At 34.3% G+C, this 16,202-nt stretch overlaps 1 protein-coding gene across 1 annotated transcript in view; it reads right to left on the bottom strand.

The window, feature by feature from the left end:
* Positions 1 to 16,202, bottom strand: part of ACSS3 (acyl-CoA synthetase short chain family member 3) — a 245,851-nt gene that overhangs the window by 11,716 nt on the left and 217,933 nt on the right. The window contains 3 exon segments of the mRNA XM_074270876.1: positions 3,144 to 3,266; positions 4,265 to 4,346; positions 14,563 to 14,626. Of these exon segments, the coding sequence (XP_074126977.1) occupies positions 3,144 to 3,266; positions 4,265 to 4,346; positions 14,563 to 14,626 (269 nt within the window).

The raw sequence follows: 16,202 nt of genomic DNA, 5'->3' as shown, positions 1-16,202 counted from the left end.
ATTTATTTTTGCTGATTGTTTTCTCCTCTATTTCTTCTAAAAAAAATCTATTAGTTGGAAAGGGAAAAGAGGGAGAGGAAAATTTAGGTAATATAAAAACTAAAAATATCAATAAAATGTGATTTTTTAAAAAGCAAGTTGAACTGAGTCACTAAAAGCTACTGAAGGTCTTGAAAGATAGCTAATGACATATAATTCATTCTTTACATCCCCTATGGCAGAGCAATGGACCCGTGCCATTTATTGTCACTGCTACACAGCCACACAGCCAACTAGTTAACTACGTAGTTAGCATTTATAAAGCACTTAAGGATTTGCAAATCACTTCACATATGCTACCTCAAATTGACAAGACAGAATGTTATATACAATCCCAGATGCAGTCACTAAATGAGATACTTTTGCCTAATTACTTTCTTTGCCATAACAAGAAAGGGCTGAAATTCTTATTTTGACAGAACATAAAAAAGGACATCAAAAAATTTATTTTTAAAAATCATCATCCTTTAGTTGAGCTGGTGATAGAATTGTCTGATCTTAGCTGGGCTAGTGTCTAGATGATGGACTCCAAGTCAATCACTGAACCTATACTCAAAACCTGTTTTTGATAGGGGATCCATCAGGAGGTTGTCCTCTCTTGATATACCCTTTGAAGAGAACTTCAATGGAATCTTACATTAAAGGCAAAATTTTAAGAGACTGTTTAGTATTCGGTGGTAAATAAAGGGATTGGTTGGGGTGGTTAGATAGTACAGGGATAGAACACTGGGTCTGGAGTTCGGAGGACCCGATTCAAGACACTTAGTAGCTGTTTGACGCTGAACAAGTCCTTTAACACCAAATACTCAAAAGACAAAGGATTAGTTTATTTAGAGGAGTAGGTAAAGGAGACTATATGCACTCATTTGTTAAATGTCAATCATAAGCTTGGAAGACATTTGGCAACTTTGAACTTAGGTTCTCCTATTTTTTCCTTCCCATCTTCCATAAGTTCAGTTCTACCCACATTTCATACATTGTCAGCTATAATATTTTCAAGAAGATTATGCCTTCTTCTACTTGGCTGTCACTATTATTTTCATGCCTCTCAACCAATAAAATAAAACTGTTGGAGTTTTCATTGATGGTAAATGTTGAACATATGAAATAGCGATATTTTTAATTAATTATGACCACCAGAAATGTATGTAGGAGTAAGAAGTCATTCTAAGGAAACAAGAAATTAAGAATTTGGGAAGGAAGAGGTCCCATTCTGACAAGTCTACCAAAACATTTGAGGCATGAATTTCAATTTCCAAGTTTTACAAAAGAGAAAGTGAAGTCTAAATGGTGACAGTATAATAATAGTACACATGGGTCATATCTACCAAAATATTTAATGAAATGCCTTCCTGTCAGTGGAGCATGAGAGGATTGGCTGCCACACTGAGACAGCTAAGTGTACAGAAGCAGGGCTGATAAACTTCAGCATGCTGTAAATGAAGATAAATACCCACTTTACAGAAGGTGGTTATCATTTAATTAGAGGAAGAGATTAGCTGAACCTCTAATTCTATTTTGCTGATCTCATTGAAGTATAATTGTACTATAAAATATTTTCTCCGATTTAAGCAGGTTGTCCCATGCCCACGAATAATTTTTGCACATTCCTCAGAGATTCCCTAGACCAAAATTGCCTTCTTTGATCACCATTCCCCTATCTATAGTGTTTTCTCCACTAGAACATGAAGTTCTTTTATTAAATAATTGTTTTAAAAGTATAAATTTAAAAGTATAAATTGTATACATTATCACATATAATCCTGTTTTCTTTTCTATTTATATATGTAAGTGTTCTCTTGTGTTTGGGGATATCAGTGAAAATTCTGAATGAAAATATACAATTTATGAATATTAGCTCTTTGAGAGTTAGGGACTTCTTTATTTTCTATATTTGTATCCTTATTACTTAGCCTAGTACTTGGCATACAGTAGGTGATTAACAAATTATTTTTAATTCATTCATTCATTCATTCATGCATTCATTCATCCATTCACATAGGCTGGGTCAGAACCAGAAACAAATAATTCTAGTATCAATTTTAATTTGAAAAAGGACCTTAGAAGCCATTAATCCCATTCCTATCATCCCTGCCACAATTTTTTAAAAGATGAGGAAATGAAAGCACAGGAATGTTAATTTATATACCCAAGGCTACATATAACACTCATAAACATCTGAGGCAAAATTTGAACTCAGATCCTTCTGTGTGTTATCCACTGTTTCATGTTATCTCTCCCAATAATAAAACTAGCAATTATGTTAAATCACAAACTTATATATGAGAGGAATTATAGTATAATTGATATGTGTGTGTGTGTATAATATCACATACAAACACATACAGAGTGTAATGAATACAGTAATATGGAAACCAGCCCTGGAGTTTGGAAGAAATTGGGTTCAATGTTGTCTTTGACATATACTAGCTATGTGACCATGAACAAGACATTTAAACTTCTAGATACCAAACAATTATGAAACTAAGTTACATATGAGTTGCTTATCTGTATAAGCAAACATATGTGTGTGTGTGTGTGTACAAACATTTTGTATATGTATATACATATAAACACTTTGAGGTCTACAAGATCCTACCTTCAAAACAGCTCTATGGGCTGTAAACAATATTATCTCCATTTTGCAGATGGGTTATCAAATACACAGAAAACTGAAATGAATTCATTCTTAGCAGAAGCAGAATCCTTTCCACCTCCACTCCCTCACAGACTTAGCAAAGTGTCATAACTAATGAGTGCTCATATTTTTTGTTGACAGAATTCTATATTTTTTAAATGATTTTTTGTCTTCTACTTCAGAGAGAAAGCATGATGTAGTCAATAGGCTGGTTTTGGAACCAGGAAAAGCAGTATTTCAATCCTTCCACTAATAAATACTGTCTGCGTCACCTGGGTAAGTCACTAAATTTTTGTCACTCTAAGCAACTCTAGAAGATTATAACTTGAAGAGAAGCTGTCAACATTCATTTGTAGAGAATTCTGCCTTACCTAGAAGGTAAGGCAGAATTCAATGAAATTGCAGGTCTAGTCTTATCTAAATTCACCTTTTGGAAGATAATTCAATACCCAGTATTCTTTAATACCTCTTCAATGGCACCCGCTGAAATCCTGTGACCTGCTACATTGATTACATCATCAACTCTAGACATAACATACAAATAGCCATCTTCATCCATGTAACCGGCATCCATGGTATCATAATAACCCTATAAACAGAAGATCCCACAAGATCAAAACAAATATATTTTAGCAGTCATGTTATATTATTAAACTGAGGACATTATAAAGTATAAAAGAAATGGTTGCATTGAATCTTACGTATTATAAGGTTACTGAGTTGTTTTTTCAAAGTTTGCCAGATTCTGTTTGATTCTTAAACAACTAGTAATAAATTAAAAGTTTTTTGTGTATATCCAAGTTGAGTTGACATAGTGAGTTATAAAGTTTATGAACCCAATTTCTTGTCTTAATGGAAAAAGTATTGTTTCAATATCCATCAGTAGCACACAATACTTGATTGGCAGATTTCTTCTTGATTCATAATTAGATTTTTTCTATGTTAATATTTAATAGGTATCACATAGTTCATTCTACTCTTGTTTTATCCTAATGCCTTATCATGGAACAGAATCCCAAAATCTACTGAGCTAGAATTGCTTCAAACAAAAGTCTCAGCAACAGAATGTTTGTGTTTGTGTGTGTGTATGTGTGTGTGTGTGTGTGTTTTGGATTTTTTGGTTTTTTTCCCTGTGATAATTCTTTCCTAAATATAAAGAGGTAGAAGACTGGCCATAAAGTGCTTTAAAAAATTTTTTTTTCCAATCCAGTGGCAAAATTTTTCCACTCTGAGTTACTAAACAAAGAAATGAAATTAAATGCAATAAATGATTTTGGTTAGATCTACAAAAGAACTTTCTCACAGTGAGAAAGTAAGGGAAGGTGATTTCGATTCTAAAACAGGCCAGTTAGGGAGGTAGTTGAACCATTAACCCCATAAATGGTTAAACTTAAGATAAATGCTGACTAACGCTAAATTACAATTTGAGCAATTCACAACTCATGATACAGAGATTGACATCCAATAGTCTTTTAAATTTTCTTTTTGCCATAAGATTTTATGGACAAGGTACTCCTCTATTTTTCTTGTGTGAATAAGTTTGATGATAAGCAGATTCATCTGAAATGGTATCTTAAAGGTTCTTACTGGAAACTTTTCAAAATACAAATGCTTGAAGGCTTCCTGGTTTTTCCAGAGTCCCGAAAATGATCCAGGGGGCAAAGGCAACCTTAAAAGAAAATATAGAGAGATTAACATTCAGCAGGTAAGATTGAATGAAAGTTTATATAGGAAGACAAATCAGAGGGTCAGTGAAATGAGTAACAAATAATTGATGGAAAACAGCTGTATTTCTTTCATCTCCAAATCTACAAGTCAGGCTATGACAGATGCCCAAACCACTGAGGATCAGGGGTCAGAGAATCACAGGTTTAGAACTGGAAGGAATCTTAGAAGTTATTCATTCAATATCTTTTGACTGATAGAGAAACTGAGGTTCAGATGGGTTTATAAAACCACAGAATTGTAGCACTAAAGATGAAAAAACTCCTAGGTCATATCTTATAGTTTTATAAGTGATTTCACACTTTATAAATGGGGAAAGTAATGACTTCTCCAAGTCACACAGATAGCTGGAGCTGTTGTAATTTGAAACAAAGTGCAAGGACAATTGTTCTTTCTGTGATTTATGCATATTTGGTACATTTTTATGCTGAGCAGTCACCAGAGCATTAGCAACAATAACAGAATAAAAAATTAGAATAAGGAGAAGTAAAGTCACTTTCATGGAATGTCATAAGAGAGATAAGATAAAATAAATAAGATCATTGATTGGAAAGGACTTTAAAAGTCATTTGTTGTTTAGTTGTTTCACTCATGCTTGACTCTTTGTGACCCTGTTTTCTTGGTAAAGATACTAGAGTGGTTTGCCATTTCCTTCTCTAGTTTACTTTACATATGAGGAAACTGAGGCAAATAGGATTAAGTGACTTGTTCGGGGACACACAAGTGTCTTGAGAGCCTGGCACTCTATGCACAATGGTGTCACCTTAGAAATCATAAAGAGAATTAACTGTTTCTGAACATCTGGGTGCCTCCTTGTACTTTTGCAATTTTGGGATGGGATTGAGAATCGTCAAAGCTACTCCAAATTTTAGAAGAGGAAATCTCCTTCACAAAGCTAAGTATCTTTTTCTCTCCCCACTAGCAATCTCCATGGCAAACAATATACCACGTGAACCAGACCTCCTATTAAGTTCTCTTTGTCTCTTTAATACAATCTTTACTAACCTTCTGGTGGTACTAAGAAAGACAAAGTCCCTTATACAGATTATGTATACCCTGTCTTTCTTTCTATATCATTCAGGTAGTAAACTTTCCATTGTGGAAATGCACTCCACTAATGCACCTTGGTATATAACCCATGACAACGCAGATAGAATCCATCTGAGGCAGCAATTGAAACCAGATTTTTCTGTATTACAAAGGTCAGTCCTTTATTCTTTATGCTACAATACCTCTCATAACCCTAATGACAATAAATGAAAAAGTGAATGTTATATAGCAAGTATATCTATCTCTCTATCTGGAGAGATGAATTAAAATTATAAAAAAACAAACAAACAAACAAACAAACAAACAAAAAACCACTTGAATTTAAATCCTTCCTTTGATACTTACTAACTTGTGAACTTGAATGAGTCCCTTACACTCCCTGTCCTTCACTTTTCTCATTTATAAAATAAAGAGGTTAGTCTCAATGGCCACGGTGCCTCTTAGCTCTAAATCCATTATCCTCTGACTCTATATTTCTCCCATTTTGTTTTCCTCCAGGAAATTCCTATTCATAAATATAACTAATGAGCAGCTATAGGGCACAGGGGTGGGTCTAGAACCAGGAAGACTGCCTGAATTCAAATGTGGCTTCAGGTACTTACTATCTGTGTGGTCCTGGGCAAGTCACTTAACCCTGTTGCCTTAGTTCCTCATCTGTAATATTAGCTATAGAAAGAAATGGCATACCATTGCCCAGAAAACCCCAAATGGGATTATGAAGCCTTGGACATGACTGGAAAATGAACAATAAAATATTATCTATTACTTCATCACGTTCTCATGATTATTGTTTCTCATGATATTGTTGATATTGTTGAAAAGTCACAGACTTTTCAACAATTCAATCTCCATCTTTCACATAAAAGATGGAAAAAAATTCTAATGCTGAAAGTATGTGCTGATAGTATGATAGTACTAAAAGTTATGACCCAGGAGTACTTACTTGGGCAGCACAGTGTCACTCACATACCATATTCTATCTGTATATGTTTTCTTTGCCTGCTTTAATTTTAGGTACCCTAATGTCAAAGGTCAGAGCTTAAGTTTTTCTATTATCTTCATGACTCAGGATGATTTAATGCTTATCTCTTGAATGTAAAACCTTCTTCATCTTGATTTTTTAGAATCCTGATCTTTCTCCAAGCAAAGCTCAGGTGAAACCTTCCTACAGCTTCTTTTATTTCCCTACTTCCCTCCCCAACTATTAATGGTCTTTCTTCCTCTTGAAATAATGCTACATTATGTAGTATCTACTTTATACTAATTATGTAGTTCCCTGTAATGACTTTCATTCTTTGATCATTAATATTAAACGAAGTATAAAACAGAGAGACCTATTCTTGCTAAAGGTTAGGATGCTTGTTGGAAAATCCAGACATTAGGGCTTCCCTATATATGTTAATGTTACTGCTAACTATTTTGCAACTTAAAATATTATATAACCTTCTTAAAAGACACTCAAAAAGACATTGACTTAATAATATAAAAGTAAAATATAAGAAAATGAAACATGTTTAATGAACAGATTATAACATGCAGTTTGATGGGCATGCCATTGAGTTATATCACAATACCCAAATCTCTTGAATAAGCCTTACACATTGATAATGAGCAGGGCTCAAAGTTGAATGTCTCCTTTTGGTAATTGTTGACTAGTGCCTCATTATACTCTGATATTGAAATAAAACTAACAAGGGATTGCCCTGAATCAGGCCCAATCCCCAACCTAAGCATTCTAGTATCCATAAAATATTAAAACTAACTAGGGATAAAGATTTCATTATGTTGGTCAAATCTATCCTAAATTATTAATAGAAGTTTTATGGAAGATGAGAAGGTATGGAGAGATCACAATCTTCGGCAGTGAAAGGAGGAGGCATTTTGAGGACATCATAGGTATATAAAAATATAAGCCACTAGAAAATGAGGACCTTAACTTCTTTAAAGTTGCTGTTCTATAAAATTCTAGAGTCTTCTAATGAAAACTCAAATTAACTGATGAAGAAAAGCCTTTCACAAATATACCACAGTCTCAATCTTCTTGCCAAAAGACATGACAATTTTGATTTAGAATTCTACAAACCAGTCCATGTTTAAGCATAATTACACTTCTTTTTTCTTTCAATTTTAAAGAGTGAACTTCTCACATCATTAGCTTTTATTCAACTCATTCAACACTGTATACCAGCAAATGTGAAAAAAGCAATAGTGCACATTCTTAATTGCTCTTTTATATAACAGAGGAACAGGTGTCAAAAAAAAAAAAAAACCCTCAGAATTGGCCACAGAATCAGATGGAATTTGGCACAATAACAACTGATCATTTTTACTGAACGATTGTAAACAGTTTAATCTATTTGTCTAATAATAGTGATTACTAAGTATGTTCTATAGCCATTCTAGGTTTTTCTTTCATTTTCTGTCTACTTCAGTGTTATATGTGAACTAGTGACTCATAATTATGTTTCTCTATCCTAAACCTTTGTCATGAGTATGGGAGTGCCTCATGAAAGTCCTGGTCATTCTATCCTCTTTGCAATTTGAAAAAGATGATTTTCCTCCTATAAAATTAACTTTTCTAAGCAGGTGCTAAAAAAGAAAAGGATTTTAAGTAAAGAATCATTAAGGTTTTCTATCTTAGCAGAAAATAAAGTCCACAAGATGAGAAGAACTCTGTAAAAGAAACTGTAGGCTCAATTAAATGCCAGGATATTATATAAGATAAGGATTCAATAATATTTCTCTCTCAAGTTACTAAATGGATCACAGATCCAAACAATCAAAGATTCTTTCCCTTTGCAAGAAATAATCCAGAGACTAAGCTACAGAGAGAAATGCAAAATATCTTTAAAGTAGATCAACTCAATAAATGATTTTTAAAAACACTATTTCCCAACCCTTTCAGTTCATCTACTTAGCATGCTGAAATGAATCATTGTAACCTGCAAAGGGTTGAAAGACTTGCAATTTTGGATTCGAATGAACCCACAAGGGAAAGGTGGTTTCCATGGTTATTTCTCGGTTGCTAATTACATAGCCAATCATAATGGATGATACAGTTAAAAAACGGGGGCAAAAACATCAACTATACTAAATCACCTGATACAGAAAAAAAGAAAAAACAAGAAAAAACAAGAAAGAAAATTGTTTCCAGTCTCTGGACTTTAAAATTTAATAATAGCATTTTATTTTTAATATCTCAAAAGTTTGTTTCTCCTAATCATTTAAAAAAATATGGCCCAAAAATAAGATTCAGAAATATATAGAGATTTAGGAACTGTTGTTTTTTTCAAAGTATAATAAATATCATAATATTAATAATAATACTGATGACAGCTAGCATTTCTATAGCACTTTGCGATTTGCAAAATACTTCACAAATATTAGCTCAGGTTATCTTATAGAAAACAAGGAGCAGTAGCATGAATAATTAACAACCACAGATAATTTACCCACCTGCTTTGAACTCAACCCCTGCAGCAGAACTCACTGCTGCCAAGTGACCTTGTTTCCTGTTCAGATGAGCAAGAGAATGGTCCAGTTCTAAGAACATGTAATGCTATTCCATTTATAAAATAATAAACGGTAGACTGGAGTTTGCAGGTTGTTGTTGTTGTTGTTGTTGTTGTTGTTGTTTTTAATGGACATGTATTAAACAAAGCAATCTTATTATGTCTTCCTCTCACTCTTAGGAAAGAAGGAAAGAAAGAAAGAAGGGAGGCAGGGAAAAAGATAGGAAGAAAATTTGAAGCACCCATCTATTCTATACACTTAAAAGCAAAGTAAATGGAGAGAATACCCGCTTCTAAGATAAATACTAGTTGGTACTCCAAAGTATAAGACATATAGATATCTTAAGTATAGAGACTTTTTATATTAGGATCAAGGAATGAGGCTGGTGAGCATATGGCGAGTGATGAATGAAGGCAGAATCCTGGGAATTTTAGGTTTTGGACCAAGTAGGATTAGTAGGAAACATTGTTTCCAGTTTCATCATCTATAAAATGGTGATGCTAGATAAGACAACCTCTAAAGTCCCTTCCTGTTCTAAATATATGATCACATAATAATTAATTTTGGGAACTCTTTATGAAGAAGGTAGGATGTCAAGAGGTTGGAAATTATGGGAAAGAGAAATGAAAGAGCAAAGTTGGAGTTCGGCTTTACTGAACATTTCTTATTTTCTCTTCACAAGCAGTTATGCTATACTATTATCCTGCTTCTGGCTTTCTGGCTTGATAACCAATTCTAAGGAATTGACTTCTATGAATAGATAGAGAGAAAGCATTTATTAAGCTCTTGCTGCATGTCAAGTATTCTAGTGGGTGTTGGGGGGGAGAAATACAATTAAGCAAGCAAATTCCTGTGCTACAGGAACTTATATTTTAAAGGGAATGCCAACACAAAAAGGCTCCTGGGAAATAGAGGGAAGACAGAAAAGGTAGAAAGAATCAGTCAATACAGTTTAGCAGGCTAGGAAAAGTAGGAATGCAGAGGGAAAGAGTCTAAGCTAAATATGACTAAAGTCTTCCCTAAAATGTTAGATTCTTGGAAGGGATAAAATCACCTCAGGATATCAATTCAGAATTAAGAAAAGAAGGGAGAAAAGGGGCAAGAGATACTGGGATGGGGGTGAAGAGAGATAGAGAGAGTTGGAGAGAGACAGAGAGACAGAAACAGAGATACAGACAGAGAGACAAACAGAAAGGGAGACACAGAAAGAAGCGGGAGGGAAGGAGAGGGAAAGAGATTCTTTACAGAGGAAAAACCAACTTGGACTGGTAAAGGTTATTTCCCCATATAAAGAAAAATCATAAGCTTATTCCTTCCTCCTATCCCCCATTCCTACAAATTTGCAGTACAGTAAAAAGAGAAATGAGATTTGGAATTAGAAAACTGGGACTCATATCTGGCTTTGCCACAAACTATACAGATCACCTTGGGCAAGCCATTTGACATCTCTAGGCTAAGACCCAGAAACAGTCTCTCTCATTTATAAAATGAGAAGGTTGGACTCCATAGTCATTCACATCCCATCTAATCCAAACCTTTGTTCATGGGCTCCAATTAAAAAAAAAAAAAAAAAACAACCATGATCCCGAATATCAAAAGAAAACAAAACACTAATTTGAAGGAATATGGCATACAAGTCATTTCAATCAAATAACAGGTATTTATTAAAGGCTAATTGCCAGATATTGTGCAATTATACTGGGCAACAATGACAAAAATTAAATAGTCACATACTGTGTGTGTGTGTGTGTGTGTGTGTGTGTGTATGCATACATATGTGTATGTGTATTAGGTGTTTTTAGGATTAGAGGTGGGTTAGAGTCAGGAGTTGGGTATATAAATGTATGGGGGAAATGAGTACATTCCAAACATGGGAGATATAATATACACATCTTGTCATCTGTCCTTTGTTCTAGAGATGACCAATGACATCATGAGAGTTATATCCTGACTTGTACATGAATTGGATTTAAATGAAGCAGAAGTGTGCAAAAAAACAAAACAAAACAATAACAACAACAACAACAACAAAGACAAAGGCAGAGTCAGGAGAAATAGCAGGATAGTCTGTCTTTCCTTAAATATCAAATGAATGAAGGACAGTTATTGCCAGAATCCTCCCTCCTGAAATGAGTTGGAGGTGTATTGTAAAGGGCATTAAATGTCAGAGAGCTTTCTGCTTTGTCCTAGAGACATGTAAAACTAAGCTTTCATGAGAATAGAAGGTCAAAAGACAGATATCCATTTTAATAATACCAATTTGACAGGAAGTCCAATTGTAAGTCTATCTCAATGGTCCTGGGGAGATGTGATGAGGACCTTAACTAGAATGGTAGCTATGTAGGTACAGAGAAGATGAGAGATATCATAGAGGATGAATTGACAATGCTAGATTAGGTAAAATGGTTGAGGGAGGGGGGACGAAAACCTTAGTTAGAATGTCATGACTTCTATAGAAAGAGGAAAAGTTAGGAAGAATAAAGGGTTGGATGGGGAAAGATGAGTTCTGTTTGGAACATATTCAGTGTGAGATGTCTCTGCAACATTTAGTTAGAAATGTCTGATAAAGTTAATAATGTAAAACTGGAGCTCATGAGAGAGGGACTGAGGCTCGATATAGCTATTTGGAGATCATATGCATATAGATGATAAATGGATCCATGGGAGCGGAGAAGGTCACAAAGAGAACATAGAGAGGAGGAACTCTAGGACAAAGCCCTTGGCTACAAGCTAACCACAGTTGGATTGCATGGATGATGGATGATTCACTCAGGGTCAGAGAACATGCTTATTATTACCTGGACCAAACAGATTGTGACAGGAATTTCCAATTGAGTATTTTCTTTTCTGTTCTCTCCTTTTCTCTAACCACCCTCTGAAGAACACAGACATTTCCCAGGACTAATACAACATCATGACAGAATTGCTGGTTGTAGAGCAGGAGGACAAAGAAGAGAAGACAAACAACCAAAGCAGCTTTCTGCCCAGCCTCAGGCCTGATTTTATTTTCTTAGTCTTAAGTCCTCAGTCCTTCTTCCTTCACACTCATAGGGCCCTATCTTTGCCATATCAGCAATATTCAATAACAGAGACCTCACACACTCCTCAGAACCAAATGAGATTAAAAAAAAAAAAAAAAAGGCCAATCAATTTTTATTCAAGCCTGGATATTCTTAAAGAATTTATTAGGATCTAATTTCACCTTTTTCTATTAAGTTTTAGTTTATTCTGGATCCACTCAATAAGGATACTCTATCAATGGAGAATCACAACTATTCTGAAATTTACAGTGTTAGGGACTTAATTGCAGCACTGAAAAGTTAAGTCCCAGGTCATAAAGCTGGGATGTGAGTGACAAATTTATTTTTTTTTAAGGGGGGAAAAAGAGGGAATGAGGAAGGAAATATATTCATATCTATGCATATATAAGTTAGTACATGTGTGTATATATATAGGGATGGGGGGGTGGTATATCACAGTCTTTTAAATAGAAATCTCTAGAGAGGCAGCATAGTATGATGGTTAGAGAACTGAGTTCAAGTTTTACCCTTGACATATATATATACTAGTTGAATGATATAATCACTTAAACTAGCACCCTAGGCACTAAGACTATAAGTTGCAGAAGACATGCAGGCCTGGCTTAGTATAGGGAGTTTCCTCTCACAATAAAATAAGTCCAGCATCAATTCCCATCTAGAAACAAGTCTGGCTATTCCTATTATATCAGAAAGAGAACAAAAGGGGAAATGATTAAGGTTAAATGCTAATGATTTCTCAACTTCAAAAATAAAAACTGATACAAAAACTACAATAGGCAGGTAGGTAGTAGAACAGAGAAGAGCTTGGCTTGGAGTCAGAAAGATCTGTATTCAAATCATGTCTCAGACACTAATCAGTGCTTATAACACAGTGCCTGGAACCAGGCAGACATCTGGCTGGGTGATATATAGCACCTACTTCACAAGATGATTGGAAGAATCAAATGAGATAATATATGTGAAGAGCTTAAACCTTAAAACACTCTATAAATATTAGTTGTTATCATCAGCATCAGCATGATTATTATCCCCAATTTTTTAAAGGTTGTAGAAGGAGGAAGAGGAGCAGAAAAAAAAAAGGAGAAAGGGGGAAAAGGGAGGGAAAAGAAGGAGGAGGAGGAAGAACAAGCAGAGGAAGAGGAGGAGAATTAAGGAGGAGGATAAAGAGGAAGAAGGAAGAGGAAGAAGAAGAGAGAGGAAGAAGGAGGAGGAGGAGAAGAAAGAAAAGGAGGAGGAAGAATATATAAAAAAAAGAAAAAGAGGAGGAACAAATGAGGAAAAGGAAGAAGAGACAGAAGAAGTGGAAGAAGAAGAAAACAACAACAACAACAACAAGCTCTGTACATAGTTAATATGTGAGGAAAAGAATTCTTGCATAATCCCTAAAATAAAAAAAAATGACTTTTTATTTTTTTAAATTTTGCTTTCAGATTTTTTGGTTTTCTATTAGAAATTGTCAACTTTGGTTTAAGTCAGATGAATTTAATAGATACTTTAAAAGAGATGAATATTTACATTTCTTTTTTGCTTTTCATTAAAATGAACAAATTCCTATTCAAAATTAGTACTCTCAAGTCTCATATCTCATATTTTCCATTTCTTTCCAGTTCTAATATTCTAGGAAATGAGCTACTCCTAATAATCTTATCTAGAACAGGTTAGTCTAGAAAAGAAGCTTTTTCTCCTCCAAGTTTTGGAGACTGAAAACTTGCATTCAAATCATGGCTCTTCCAATTACCACCTCTGTGACTGTCAAAACTAGCCGTAAACTTCAAGGACTCATCAAAATAAAGGGGCAGAACTAGTAAGCCTCTAAGACTCTTTCTCAGTTCTATATCTCTCATTCATGATCTAGTTAGAGAAGTAAAAATATCATCTATAAAGGGACAAATGAGTATCCTCAAACATGGGATGCACCAAGACCATGTTACTCAAAGAAACCAAAGTCATATAGATCCTTGACAAACAGCAAGGCTCCTGATATACTTCATGCATCCCAGTTTCCACTGCCAGGGCAAATATAATACTTTTTTTTTTCTTTTAATCTATCCAGACCTGTGATTTCAAAGAGGTGAGGAGTTTTTAAGTTCAGGAACCCTTTCAACTAAGCAGCAATTCATTTGAAACTTATAGCCTTTTGGCTATATAACATTATTGAGTATTTAAAGGATGTTTCCAGTATCATATAGCTAATATTATATCAGAGGCAGGGTTTAAACACAGCCTTCCTGACTTCAAGATCAGTTCTATTCTAAACTCTATCCAAGAAAAGACTAAATAAATACTCTTCAACCAAAAGGAATAAATCTATTTATATTCCAATATGTCAGATGCACAAAAGATAAGAAGCTATGAATGGACTGTGATATGACCGGGTAGAAGACCTGCAATTTTTAACACTTTGGTCCCATATTTAAGAATCAAGATATTCCCCAGAATCCAACTAAGAAGTCAGTGACTTAAGCAATAACCTGACCTTCATCATCATCAGTATCATCACTAGAATGGTCACCGCAGATTGGTGTCTTATGAATTGATTCTAGAAATGTTGCTTACTTTACCACAATATTTCCCAAGGTACGGGCCTTCAGTTTTTGCATGTTGTCATCCAAAATCATTACTGTAAAGTCAAATAAAAAAAATAAATTTGGGGTAACAGTGATATTCAAGTTAAAGGCTATTGAGGATTTCCAGATAAATAATAAAAATTGAAATAGAGCATACCTTCACATTCTTCTGAACCAAGCAACAAAAATTGTTCTATAGAACAATATGGTTTAATCCTTAAGAAAAATTTTCTCTAGAGAGACATTTCCTTATAAGGGATATTTCCCCAAAGAGTAGAAATATACAATAGGCTACAAACCAATATATTTCTGATTTTAAAATTATTAAAAAAAAAAAAAAAAAAAAACAGAGCACAGATGCAGAGCTTGAGGAGAACCATCATTTTTCTGCCAAAGATACCCTAAAATAAGATGTAATGGTTGGCATTTGCTGTTAATGCCACTGTAAATATTTTATATCCCTTTAAAGATAAGCTGAATCTGAAAAAGAAGAAAGCCAGATTTACTCGGAATCAAAGATAGATACAATATCACGATTTGGAAAGGATTTTTGAGATCTTTTCCAAAAAAAAATTTTTTTTCAAATAAAGAAACCAAGGCTTAGAGTGGTAGGACTAAACTTTCCAAGATCACAAAGGGACTAAGTACAATTGGAATTTGGAATCATAACCTGTGTTTTACAACATGGATTCCTTCTCAGGATAATGTTTTTAAACATATAAGATAAAATTCAAAGGATTACAAGGGAAATCTATTATATTGATTTAGAATTCAATATTGTAGCCAAATTTATATAATATATATAAAACTTTTGATTTTGGAGTCTGCCTCAGAAAATTCCTATGCCCAATCTGTCTGCTTCTGAATAGAATGCTTCTCAGTACATTGCTGACTGATGATTTGGTCAGTGCTAATCAAATTTCCAAGAACACCCTCAATTCATCTGGAGAATATTCCCTAGTCCTTCCCTTGAGACATAGAATTAGCATATCTATGATTGAAAACTGTATAAGTGTATCTCTTTGCTTCTGTTTCTTTACTGAATTCCCTTACAATTGAGTCCACTTTATAATGGTGTACCATTACTTTCAACAAAACTTTGCCCCTTGAGTTCAAATTCTTTTGAGACACCTTGTGACACTGGTCTGGGACCCCCCTTTCCCAACCTCAACAAAAATACAGTCAATAAATTATACAAAACATTAAAAAAAAAAAAAACAACAACAACAGATGGAGTTCTTGCAAAGAACCATTAATTTAAATAGGTCTAGCTCTCCCTCTTCTCCTCAAAATTCTTTATATCTCAATTGTGACCTATAGACATTCATAAAAGAAAATGACCTATCAGAATGAGGATCACCTTACTGTAATCTTTGAAGGGCTGATCTTAATTTTCCTGATACTGTCACATGGCTTTCAATACTAGGCTGCCTCTGCATTGAAATGACATAAGATACTGTTGGCTTTTACTTTTATTGAGTTCCCTTCTCTTTATATTCTTCCCATGAAAATAAATCATCAAGTTCTCCTGAGATCTCAATAAATCCTTGATGTTGCTTCACCTTCCATTTTATGAAAACTAGAAACCAGCATGGCTTTCTTAGAAAGATAAAGAAGCAATGTTTTTCA

Source organism: Sminthopsis crassicaudata, chromosome 5 (genome assembly GCF_048593235.1).
Source record: "Sminthopsis crassicaudata isolate SCR6 chromosome 5, ASM4859323v1, whole genome shotgun sequence".
NCBI classification, from domain to species: domain Eukaryota; kingdom Metazoa; phylum Chordata; class Mammalia; order Dasyuromorphia; family Dasyuridae; genus Sminthopsis; species Sminthopsis crassicaudata.
This window is presented reverse-complemented; position numbering and strand designations above follow the sequence as displayed.